Source organism: Pithys albifrons, chromosome 3 (genome assembly GCF_047495875.1).
Source record: "Pithys albifrons albifrons isolate INPA30051 chromosome 3, PitAlb_v1, whole genome shotgun sequence".
In the NCBI taxonomy this organism is placed as follows: domain Eukaryota; kingdom Metazoa; phylum Chordata; class Aves; order Passeriformes; family Thamnophilidae; genus Pithys; species Pithys albifrons.
Window position 1 is genome coordinate 31,701,365 of NC_092460.1, and position 12,778 is coordinate 31,714,142.

The 12,778-nt window shown below is 50.8% G+C and overlaps 2 protein-coding genes across 3 annotated transcripts in view; one reads left to right on the forward strand and one right to left on the reverse strand.

Annotated features, from left to right (window-relative positions):
- WNT5B (Wnt family member 5B) overlaps positions 1-12,778 on the forward strand; it is a 73,380-nt gene that overhangs the window by 29,397 nt on the left and 31,205 nt on the right. The window lies entirely within an intron of this gene.
- FBXL14 (F-box and leucine rich repeat protein 14) lies at positions 3,628-6,800 on the reverse strand. The gene has a single exon (XM_071551248.1). It carries the CDS (start codon positions 6,251-6,253, stop codon positions 5,051-5,053), a length of 1,203 nt encoding a protein of 400 aa, XP_071407349.1. The 5' UTR covers positions 6,254-6,800; the 3' UTR covers positions 3,628-5,050.

The window sequence follows — 12,778 nt, forward strand, 5'->3', positions numbered from 1 at the left end:
AGGTGGAGCCTGCTTTTCCTTCCTGTCTCCCAGGGAGAAGAGCCAGCCACAGATCTGGCCAAGGGAGCAGCTGCTGCTGCAAACCAGGGACCCCCATGCACATGCAGGACTTCACTGCAGCTGCTGCCCCTTGGTCCCTGGCCACCTCCTCCCCTGCTCAGTCACTTCATCCCTCCTTTGCGTGGCTCCTGCTCTGCTCTGCTTGTGTCACCACCTCTTGAGCATGGCCTCTCTGCTCCCCAGAGCTGTTGGTCTGTAAAGTGGGTCCCTGGTTCACCCTCCATGTCCTGTGCAGCTGTAGGACCTGCTGTACCAGCCATGCTTGGCTGGGAGGGCTGGGAGCCCTTGTGCTGGGCACAGCAGTGAAGGTTGGCACCAAAGCCAGTGCTGGGGCACTGTGGGCTCACTGACACGGACAGGAGACTTCCAGCTCATTTCCAAGTAGTGGGGTGTTTTTTACTGTTTTCTACCCCAGTTGCCAGCTGAGTCATGTTCAAAATTTCAACAGTGGTCGGGGACCAAACATTTCCTTGTTAGGCTGAGCAGTTGTGCAGGAATTGGTCTATGGTTGTTGGTCTGTATCTGTGCCTGAGTGCACACTGGTGCGTGAGAGGAAGGTGTGAGGAGCATTTGCTCCATCTACGGGAACAACCCAGGGTGTCTCAGTTCTGGGCTTCAGGGAGGCCTTGGTTTTGGCAGCTTCCTTTGGCTTGGGTTCTCCTTGAAAAGGATGTCAAGTCATCAGGGCAATGCTTTTGGTTTGTTTTTTTATATCATTTCAGAGAAGAAGTTTGGAGAACGTTTTAGTTAAAAAAAAATACTGTCCTAGATCTGATGACAAAGCTTATGAGCATGCACATTATATTTAAACATAGATGTCCCAGTGTTATACGTGTGAACATGGGGCTTTATCAAGGAGATGCCGTTTTCACTCAAACCCTGCAGAAACAAACCTACCTTATGAGAAGTTTATCAGTCCCTGTTCTTGGCTGGGACTGTTGCTGATCCCAGGAACAATTATGTTTTCAGCTGTTACTGGAACCTGATCTGGAATTCCTGTTGTTTATAACATTTACATACATGCTCTTTTTCCATCAAGAAGTTACTGTAAACTCTTTCCTTAATGCTGGAAAGACAGACCCCACACCTCCCTCCAAGTAGAGGAAGATGGATATAGTGTCAGGCTCAATTAGATCCAATTGCGGTGGCTTTCCCTAAAGCGAACAATGCGGCTTTTGTGATAGACTCCCAGCAGAAAGCTTGGAAGTCTTGGAAAGGAGGGAATAAAACAACACATGCCTCCAAGTCCAAACCCTGAGATAGTCCAGATCCGTAGGATGCAGAAGAGATGGTGTTTCTTTTTAAGAGGGCCAGAGTCAGACACTATTTTCCCCTTTGACATGTGGCACTGACATAAAAGAGCTGAGGTGGTTAGAGCTGGCAACAAAAGAGTATGACCAGTCCAGCCTCAGCCAAAATACCTGTGGAGGCAGAGACTGTGCATCCAGGGCAGGCCTGGGCTCGAGGGGACCCGCTTTGGTAGCGCATCCAACCCACCTGGAGCAGCACCAGGCCAGGGTTGCTGGAGCAGGGAACAAAGTGGCCTGCTCAGTGCTGGAAGTGCTTAAAATGCAAATGTACAGGAACTTCAGACCATCCCCCTCCCTCCTCCTCGGCGCGGAGGAAAGAAGCTTAAATACAGCCAGGCCTGGAGAGGAATGTTAAAAAGAGGGGAAGAATCGCCCTCCTCCTTTCCATAGGGACCCGGGCCCGGCCAGATTGAGTATGCATGACTGAGCAAGCAAGCAAGGACAGCTCCTCTTTTAACTTTCCTGAACAATGGCCCCGGCTTCTTCCACCATTTCGCACTCCCCCTCCTTCGAGGCAGGAAGGGGGCAGTGGGCGAGCAAGCCCCGCCGCGGGCTGGGGGAGATGGGCTTTGTGGCTGCCTATAAACACCGCTTAAGCTCCATCCCCAACAACAATAAAACACCCCACGTCGTGGAGGCCAAAAAGGGACCCTACCGGGTTAAAAGTCATACGCTGAGGAGAAAGATTATGGTATAGGACAAAGGACATCTCAGATTATTCAAACTGTTGGGGTTTTTTTAACACGGTCCCACTTTACTGTCTCTTTAATTTTTGCCTGGGCAGTGGAAATCAACCAAGACTTTTCAGATTTCACAGGTCCACAAGGGCACAGGTTTTTGGTGGTTGTCACTGCCAGGAAATATTTTTCTTTGATGGGTCTTCCATCCAGGGAGGGCCTCAATTTAAATTACTAAAAAACCCTCTCCCCCACAACATCTAACAGGAGCTTAAGAGAATTAAGAAACACAGCCCTTCTTCCCCTGCTCACAAATGTCTTCCTCTCTCTCTGAGCAGTTGATTTAGCTGCTAGCAAGCTTCAGCACTTTTGGTTTGTCTGACCTCAAACTCAGCTGACTCTTCACACCAATAAGCAGCTGAACTGGGTTTGTCCCCAGGGATGCTGCCAGCACCCTCGCAGACAAGGCTGGTCCTGCCAAACCCCTTCCTTACAAACTCTTCATGACAATGTTACTCAACATCCTGCACTGGAGGCACCAGGCTCTCTCCCTTCCTTCTCCTCCATCCCTCACCAGAGCAAGCAGCCCTGAACTCCCCCCATCAGCCACAAGGCTGTACTTACCAAACCCAACAGATACAGATACACATCTTTAAAAAGCACAGACAACACAGATACGGCTTTTTTTTTTTTTCAAAAACATACTTCATATTTCCTCTTTTATTATATAAATATGTTTAACCTTTTACTGTAAGAATATAAAATGTTTTAAGAGGATCTTTGTTATTTTTTTATACAAATTCACAAACAGTACAATTAATCCATAGGGGTCTCAGGGTTTGCGTTAACTCCATGGTCTGGCCTGTTACTGTAGAGGATTTGAGATTTTGAACAGATGAGCAAAAAAAAAGCCAAGATACTTAAAAATGAAACAAAAAACCTCAAAACAAAAACAAACCCCAAACTTGCTCTTTCTCTTTAAAATAATAATTAAAAAATAATCTAAAGACCCAGCTCCATTTTATTGACAGAACAGAGATAAGACAGATGAACTTCAGTCTCCTCCCCTTCACATTGCAGCCTCAGGGCCTGCAGGCCAGCTCTGTTCCTCCCCACCTACAAACAGGAAGGCTGGCATAGTGACCTTTTGTAGGTGGTTTAGCAGGGGAGGGGAAAAGCATTTGCATATATCCACATATATATATATAACTTTTTTTAAAACAAACTTGCATTTTACACATTTCTGTTAACAGTAGCCCAATCCTCAAAGTGGATTCCTCACGTTATATGTTTGTGCTAGAAAAGTAAAAATGCAGAAGCACAGTTTGGGTCCCCAGTGAAGAGGGAGGGAGAGGCACAACCAGAATGTGAAGGTGGGACACAGTAGCGTAAGCCTGAAAACAAAAATTTAAAAAAAAAGGGGTTGGGGGCGAGGAGGGGCAAAAAGAAGAACAAACCCAAGGGGCATTATTCCAGTCTAGGCACAAAAATGTTTCAGTCTCAAAATCTCTTTCCTGTAAGAATTCCAGGGCTTTTGAGGGGGAAAAAAAAGTAACAAATTAAAACGAGGTAGCCAGACATCATATATATATTTATATATATAGAATATATTCAGCAGAAAAAAAATGTACTTAAAAATCCACAAGAACAGCAACTTCATATGTCTTTAAAAATAAAACCATGTAAGAAAATGAATACTGTAAAGGGGAGAATGAGTGAACTGGAATCAGTTACAGGATGTAAGCAAGGGATAGAAAGAGGCTGTTTTTGTAGCAGTAATTTTTTTTATGCATTTCAAAATAAAAACAGGTCACAGTATCTCAAATGAAGCAGAAATGAAGCTGGAGATTCTTCCTCAAGTTCCCTGGGTAGAGAGGAGCTGAAAACCCCTTCTACCTGCTCACCCCCGATCCAAAGAGGAATGGATATGTATGTGGCTGGATATGTCTATCCCTGTTGCCAAGAGAAAGGAAGGGAGAAAAAGAGAGAACGATGGAAGGGAGAAAAAGAGAGAACGATGAAAGGGAAGACAAGTCTCGGTAACTCTCAGTGTCCCCCAGTGCATGGGAAGGCTTAAGAGACTGGGGTCTGTGTCCAGTCCCCACAGAGACATGAGGAGGAGGAAATTGTGAGAGAGATGGGGAGAGAGAATGGAGTGCCTAGGCTTTTCCATTAGCCATAGTGGATGACATGGAAACATACTGACAAAAGGAGAGGCTGTAGCTATCACTAATCTCAGTGCAGTGGAGAACTGGAATAGTGGGAGGTTGTATCCACCCACAGCAGAGAATAACATGAACCTAGAGACTGAAAACAGATTTAAAAAGAAAAAAAAAATCTGTGTACCTAGGGAGCAGTATTTCTGTCACAAATGTGTGGACAGGGGAGGGGCAAGCACAGAGATGGAATGGTGTTTTACCAAAAGCTGTGTCTGTGCCCAGTGCAGGGTGACTGGGTGGCTGGATACACAAGTGTAGCTAGGAAGCCTTTTCTGCTGTTGTTATTTTTTGTTCCCATCTCCATTCCCGCTCTCCTTTTATATAAACCAAAATAATCTATTCCGAATGCATGGCAGAACAAGGGTCTTTCTTTATCCATCCTTAGTGCGTGAGGGGATGGAATCGGGGAGTGGGGATAGAGGGGTGTCTCAGCCCCAGTGCATAAGAGTGTGGGCTTCTACCTCTTCTGCAGGGAAGGATGCTGTGGGAAGGGAGAGCTCCGTTTCCCCAGCATGGAGCTTGAGGCATGACCTGGAAAATGGATAGGTGCTTTCTCTCTCTCCTCCTGCTCCCCCTTCCTCCTCCTCCCCTACAGCAAGGGTAGGTAGGTAGCACAGAAGGGTCAAGGATATACTTTCTCTGTGTTCCCCCCTCCAGTGCCAGAGTGCGTGGGTAGCATGACTCTGTGCGTGCCCCTCTCTCTCTTTCTCTCCTCCTCTGCAGCAGTCAGTCAGTCAGTGAGTCCCTCCAGAGGAGATGGAGGTCTCAGGGCGCCCTCCTCCTCTCACCTGACCTTCTCACTCTCAGTCATTTCCCAAAGTCCCAGGTTGAGCACCTTCAGGCAGGGCAGCTGGGTGATGCGCTCCAAGCCCCGCTTGGTGATGCGGGTGCAGCCGTAGAGGTCGATGCCTGTGAGCTGGCTGAGGTGTTCAGCGATGAGCTCCAGGCCCTTGTCGGTGATGCGGACGCACTGGCCGATGTTGAGGGTGCGCAGCCCGTGCATCTGCCGCACCATGCGGTTGATGCCCTCGTCGCTAATGTGGCAGGAGCAGAGGGAGAGGGAGCGCAGCCCATCCAGGCCCTGTGCGATGTAGGCCAGGCTCTGGTCCCCCACCTTGTCGCAGAAGGAGACGTCGAGGCCGGATAGCCGCAGGCTGCCCATGGCCAGGTGCATGATGCCCGTGTCACTGATGTTGTCACAGGAGCGCAGGTTGAGGCTGCGCAGGCTGCTCATGTGCGACAGGTGCAGCAGCCCCGCGTCCGAGATGCCCCCGCAGAAGCTGAGGTTGAGCTGGCGGAGGCGGCCCAGCCCGCGGGCCAGGTGCTTGAGCGAGAGGTCGCTGAGCTTCTGGCAGTCCTGCAGCGTGAGCTGCTCCAGGCCCAGGCAGCCCTCGGCCGCGCTGCGCGTCATGCCCGCCAGGTGCCCGATGCCCACGTCGGAGAGGTGCCGGCAGGAGCGCAGGTTGAGGCTCTTGAGGCGCTGCAGGCCCCAGGCGATGAGCAGGAGGCCGGTGTTGGTGATGTTGCTGCAGCCCCCCAGCTCGAGCACCTCCAGGCCCTTGAGGTACTGGGCGATGCGGCCCAGGCTGCTGTCCGTGATCTGCTTGCAGAGGCTCAGGTTGAGCGAGCGTAGGGAGCTGATCTCCGCCACGAAGGCGTGGCTCAGCCCGTTGTCGGTGAGGTTGTAGCAGCCGCTGAGGTTGAGGCTCTCGATGTCCGCCATGCCCTGGACCACGTAGCTCAGGCTGCGCCGCAGCGACAGGATCTGCACCCGCCGGATGCCCCGCGCCGCCAGGCTGGGGAAGAGCGAGGGGTTGGCGCGGCGCAGGTGCAGCTTGGCCTCCACTCCCCGCCACACCGAGCGGTGGTAGGCGGCGTCCCGCCAGGCCGTGCACACCTGCGCCGCGCGGCCCTTGTCGCGCACCTCCAGGTACCCGAAGATCATGGCGAGCAGCTCGGGGAACAGGCACGAGATGTGCGTTTCCATCGCGCGCCCGGCCGGCCCCGCCGCGCCGCTGCCCCTCGCCGCCGGGCCCGGCCCGCTTCCGCCCGGGGCCCGCCCGCCTTCCGCTCCGCGCCGCGCTCCTCCTGCCGCCGCCGCCGCCCTCACATCGCCGGCGCGGACGGCGCGGGAGACGCTGCTGCGCGACCGCCGGCCCGGCCCCGCCGCCTCTACCGCCGCGCCGGGCGGGCCGCGCCGCCGCTGCTGCTGCCGCCGCCGCGCTGCTGCCGCGGCCGCGCCGCCCCGCGCCGCATCCCGGCGGGCGCGCCCCGGCGGCGGCCCCCGCGCCCCGTGCCCAGCGCCGGCCGCCGAGCCCCGCCGCCTCCCTTTGTCTCCGCGCCGCCGCCGCTCACAGCCCGCGGCCCCGCGCCGCCCGCATCCCGCGCCGGCGGCGAGGCAGCGAGGGCAGGGGTGGCGCGGCCCGGCCCGCCCGCCGCCGGTACCGACTCCGCCGCTGCGGGCCGGCCCGCCCGCTCCGCTCCGCGCCGCGCGCTGCTGGGCCCGGCGCCGCTCCGGCCGCGGGAGGGGGAGGCGCGGCCAGGCGGGGGGGGAGGAGGCAGCGGCGGAGGAGGAGGCGGTGCTGGGCCGGGCCTGCTCCCCCCCTCCCGCCTCCCCCCGCGCCGCTTGCGCAATGGTACGGTCCGGAACACTGCGAGCCGTCGCCCTGGAAACAGCGCGGGCCGCGCGCGGCGCCCCCGCCCTGCCCGCGGCGCTGCCCCGCCCTGCCGCTGGGGGCGCCCCGGCACGGCCCGGCACGGCCTGGGGCACTGCATTGCCCCGGCCCATCACAGCAACGCCCCCGGCACGACCTGGGGCACAGCATGGTCCTGGCCCTGCACAGCATCGCCCCCGGCCCAGCCTGGAGCACTGCATGGCCCCAGCCTGGAGCACTGCATGGCCCCGGCCCGGCACAGCATCACCCCCGGCCCAGCCTGGGGCACAGCATCGCCCCGGCACGGCCTGTGGCACAGCATGGCCCCGGCCCGGCACAGCATCGCCCCGGCACGGCACGGCACGGCACGACCTGGGGCACTGCATGGCCCCGGCCCGGCACAGCATCACCCTAGCCCGGCATGGCCTGAGGCACAGTATCGCCCCCAGCCCGGCCTCAAAAAGACCTCTGAGAGCATTGAGTCCCTTGTTTGACCAAGCACCACCATGTCAACTAGACCATGGCACTAAGTGCCATGTCCAGTCTTTCCTTAAACACCACCAGGGACAGTGATTCTACCACCTCTCTAGGCAGTCCATTCCAATGTCTAATCACCCTTTGCTATGAAGAAATTCCTTCTAATGTCCAGCCTGAACCTCCCTTGGCACAGCTTGAGACTTCAGCTCCATGTTCCAGCCAGCACCCTCACTCCACCCCCTGTGAGCCCTCGGTGCCTGCCACTGGCCCCACTCCATGTTGGCGTTTGTCAAGGGCTGTTTTTGGCTGGCTGGTGATCCCTCGAGCTCTCTGGGAGCCCTGAGCCCTGTCAGGAGGGACAGGGGGCTCATGCAGGTCTGGAAGGTGCCATGGGGAAAGCAGGCCACTGCCTTGCCCTTGCCCTCTGGAGCACTGACTGCTGTGGTCTGCCATGTGGGATTGAGGCAGAGTAATAGCCTTGAGGGCCAAAATTTGGGAACCCTCTGTCCAGGCATGCCTGCAGGAGCAATAGGAGCATGGCTGTAAACAGCTCAGAGATCTGGGTAACTGCCAGGGTTGCCATCCATCTCTGTGTGGACCATTTTAGGACCTCTGTAATGGGAAATGGAAAATCTGAAAACAGCTTTCGGCTAACGTCCTTCTTGAACTAGCCCTGAAAATAGTTGAAGTACTCATATAAACCAAACAATTTCCAGTGATTTGCAGCAATTTCAAGAATGTTTGAAAACCACATTTCCTATGTGTCTGTAGCCTCCTGTAATAGTAACTGTGCACATCTCAATGCTGGGCAGTATTGTGGCAGTGTTAAAAATGGGTTAAGTTCCAGGTTAAATACCAGAGATCAGGTAAGGCTTTTCAAAACAGTTTCAGAAGAGCAGAACTGCCCTTCTGTGCCAAAGGGCTATAAAGAAAAAAATGAAGTTCACATTTGTTCAACATGACAGGGCACATTTTTAATGCTGTTTGGATTACAAAAATACTGCACAAATCGGCCTCATTACTGATGTGTTTGCTGTAGTGAGGCTTTGACTAACCTGAAGAAATAGGCTCTATTTTAATCATCATCTAAATTTATCTTCTACAGAAACACCCATGGCTCCATCTTCACATACAGATTCCATATTAGTAGATCGAGTTGACTACTTAGAGGTTAAACATTTAAATTTCTTTCTGTTTCTTTCTTTCTTTTTTGCCTTAAGTTAGAGGCAAGGCATGTTAAAGGACTCTGAGGCCCTGACCCTACAGTGAGATCCCCATGCATATAAGCATCACTATTGACATTAGGCTGTGGTTTGGCAATGCAGAAAAGCCAGCAGTACAGCTCCTATTATTGGCTCAAAAATGGGGTGGCCACATGATGTGAAGCGCTGACCTGGTATTCATTCACCCTGCCTGCTCAACTTAATTCAAGTGGTTTTTGACAGGTTAACTTTTTACTAGCAGACTTTATGCCGGCTCAGGTATCCCTGAGCACCACTCCAGCCAGATCAGGTATCGTCTGCACCCCTGTGGCTGGCATACGGCCAGTGCAGAATTGGCGCTGGCTCTGCATCCTGCGCTCTGGCTCATTCAGCAGGAGACTGATCACATACCTTGGTCCAATCCCGACCAAATTTGTACTCCTGGGTCATCCAGCAATGTGTAGACCTGGTTGTAGTGATTGTGGAGCTGCAGTCACCCAGTGTCACCCAGTATGAATTATCTTTGTGGCATTATTTTTGTAGTTTTGTGCTGTCGGAGGTGGTTAACCATCAGGTTAAATAAGAAGAAGATAAAGGGCAGCAGATTTTTCTGAGCAGCTGCACTGCGGCTCAGCTGTGCTCAGATCAGTCACAGAACATCTCAACCAAAAAGGAGAATTTCTGTGGAGTGAGGAGCAGGTGAAAGGTACAGCCTCTCGTGGACTTGTCTTGGCCAGGATTGCTTGTCTGAAGGCAGTGGGATTGCACACAAGAAAGCTGAGTCCAGTAGACATCAGGCAATGTGTGAAGGAAATGTGGTACAAAAGTGGTGTTGGTGTATCTTAGCTATTGTTGCATTACTCATAACTGGCAAAGCTACAAGCAAGTTAGACAAGTCATTCTGAAAGGGTGCTAATGAAGTCTTTCACCGTATTATCCCAAATTTAGCTGCAGAATCTTATCACGGAAATAATGCAGTATTTCCTCTCTCTAAGCCTTTCACTTTCAAACCACATTTGAAGGAGAGTAGGGAAAGGTGCCTGTTCAAGGCATAAAAGCTTACCTGAAATATGGTTTTCTTTATGCCTTCAAATGCCTATTAGGTGTATCCAGTAAAGGTTAGAAATAGATGATTCATTTTCTGGAGACCCTAAAGTTCTCTTTCTCATATGTTATACACTTAGAGCATATGTCATTCCTTTTGAAAAACTGAGATTTATATGTTGAGTGGAACAGCCTGGAATTTGGACTCATAGTCCTAATCTACTGTGGGGTTGGTTTGGGCAGGAAGGAGAGGGAAGGCACAGGTATTATTATTTCTAGTAGGTTTTTATTTCCCGGTCTAAGTGACAGATATTTGGAAATTGAGGTTTAGAAAGATAAAAGTGCATGAAAAGGGCCCATATGTCACATGGTTGTTCAATTGACTTTGTGTTTCCAGGAGTAAGGAAATAAGTGCCATGTTTTTCAGGATCTTGTACGGCATAAATAGAAGGTGGTAATCACTGTGCAATAAACTGCATGGTATTAAAAGTCCCTGCCTGTCTCATGTACACTCTGATGGCTGATCTGTCACCCTGGAACTGTCTCTAGCATTCCAGCCCTTTGAGCAGCTCCCAACAGCCACTTTCTCTTTTGAAAGCACTTGCCAGATAAATGCTTCGGTTTTTTTTTTCCCCAGTTCCACTGATGCTCAGTTGAGGCCGGACGGTTTTGCTTGGCAGGGGTTCAGGAAGATCCACATAATTCACTCGTGGCTTCTGCCATTGGAAATGATTCCTGCTGATATAGCTGCACTGTTGTCTATCCTGTGTCTTTTATTCCATGGTTGGGCATAACATCCACCAGGTCTCTCCACAGCTTCCATCTCAGCCTGTTCTTGTTTGTTATTTTTGTCAGTCAATTGGCAGGGTAAACTTTTGGCTCAAATTAATAATTTAAAAGATAACAGAATCCTTCCCTGTCCTTCTGTTTCTTCTTCCACCCTACTCCATGTGCTTTCTGCATTTTCATGGCTTCAGTTGCAGAATGGAAAACTTGTGAACTGACCCACAGGAATCCTTTTAGCCTTTGGCTATTTTTTGCCTATGGGTGGTGGCCACTGAGACTGCAGGATAGAAATGGCACAAAACCCCTTGGACAGTAAAGCCTATGCCCTGCTAACCTTTTCTCTCTTTTGTTCCATTTAACCTTAAATTAATTCCTAAAGTAATGTATTTTTCCCACCTTGCCTAGCTAACCACAGTCCTTTTCCTGAACTGGCTCCTTGAGGAACTGTGTTCCTCTTGCCTTCTCTTGTGCCCTGCGGTCTCTGATCTTTCCATTGCCCCAACTGACCACACTGTCCCTTACTGCAGCACCTGAGAGACAGGAAGCAGCTTTGTCTGAGGGAGCAGAGAGGCAGCTCAGATTTACATGCTCTACTCAGCATGGCTGAGATGATCAAAGGGAGGTAGGAGCCCAGCAAGGCCCTGGTTCACACAAACAGCTTCAAGATCTAGGCTTTTGTTTAAAACTTCCCACCTTTTACTTCCCACCCTTGGAAAAAGAAGGGATGGATGGTCTCAGCCTCCCTCATCAGTTACAGAGGCTGCAGGCTGGTGCCTTTTGGGGTGTAGCCTGACACAATCCATTAGCTAATTTCCTGTGACTGGCTGGGGTTGGGTTTTCAGCTCTTTTGTCCAACCCACCACTACATTACTTCTCAGTTTAAAGCGTTTCAACACACTGTATGAGCTACAGTGCGGAAATTTCTCCGCTCCTAAAATGCAGCTGGTTCGCTGAGTAGTTCAGCTAGTGCTGATGTGGGACTGGTTCAAGTTCTCATCATGGAATCATAGCGTGGCTTAGGTTGGAAGGACCTTAAAAATCATCTAGGTCCAGCCCCTCTGCCGTGTACAGGGACACCTCCCACTAGATCCGGTTGCTCAGATGCAGGCACACTTCAGGGGAATACAGTTGTCCTTCACAAGTTGGCTTTCAGACCTTCTTCAACATGTTTGAAGCATATCCACAAAAATCAACTAAGTCTGACACAACAACATGGTCTTAAACTGGATTTAAAGTTGGTTTAGTGGAACTTCTTCGAAGTCATTTTGGGAAATGTTCTTTTTGTGTAAGAATGAGACCAAAAGGGCCCTTTTGGGCCTGTTGCATTAGGACTTGGGGGAATGGTTTTAAATGGAAGGAGAGTCAATTTCGATTAGATACAAAGAAGTTTGTTACAAGGAGGGTGGTGAAACACAGGAACAGGTTTCCCAGAGCCATGTGGATGCCACATCCCTGGAAACATCCAAGGCCCAGTTGGTTGGGGCTCTGAACCACATGGCCTATTTGAAAATGCCCCTGCTGATTGCAGAGGAGTTGGACTAGGTGGCCTTTTCAGGTCCCTTCCAACCCAAACTGTTCAGTGATTCTGTGATTTTGCATTGCTGACACCTAAGGCATCATCTTCTCACATGGCTCAGCAAAGTGAGGGTGCCCCTTGCTGTGGAGGGAACATGCTGCTCATCAGCATTTCACACTGACTGGACTCTGACTACTACTGAAAAGCTTTTCTGGGCTTAGCAAAGTGTCACAGAAGCAGCCCTGGTGTATTTTAGAGGTTCCTTTTCTTCTTGAATGTAAAATAAAAATGATCCCCATGAAACCTTTTGTAAATGCAATGAGTAATTACGTGACAAAGATCTCTATTAAGAGTTACTCATTTAAGTGTAGACAGAATGGACATGTAAGGTGCATATTTTAGATACATAAGCATATATACTTAACCTGTGTACTCAGAAACACAGATATAAATTAGGATAGAGCTGTGAAGTGAATGGATTCCCCTTGGAACCCATGCTCTTTATAATTTTATTTTTTTTACCAGAGATTATAAAGAAAATGTAACTAATCCATGGGTTATTTGCAAATTGTAACATTAGGGTCCTTTTGCGTGTTGAGGTTTTTTGTGAAGATTAGGTCACTATTAAGCCTTTCTTAAAAAAATGGTGCATTTTTTGTAATTTGCAGCTATCTTGTCTCTAATAGATGCTACAGAATTATGTAGTATCAACCTGCACAAAGTAATTCTCATCTGCCATGTATTTCCTGGTGTCAGGGATGGTTTATTCAAAATACAATGTACTGTGAATATGTGGTTGGCTGCTGGGGTAAAATCCAGAGCTGATGTCTCAG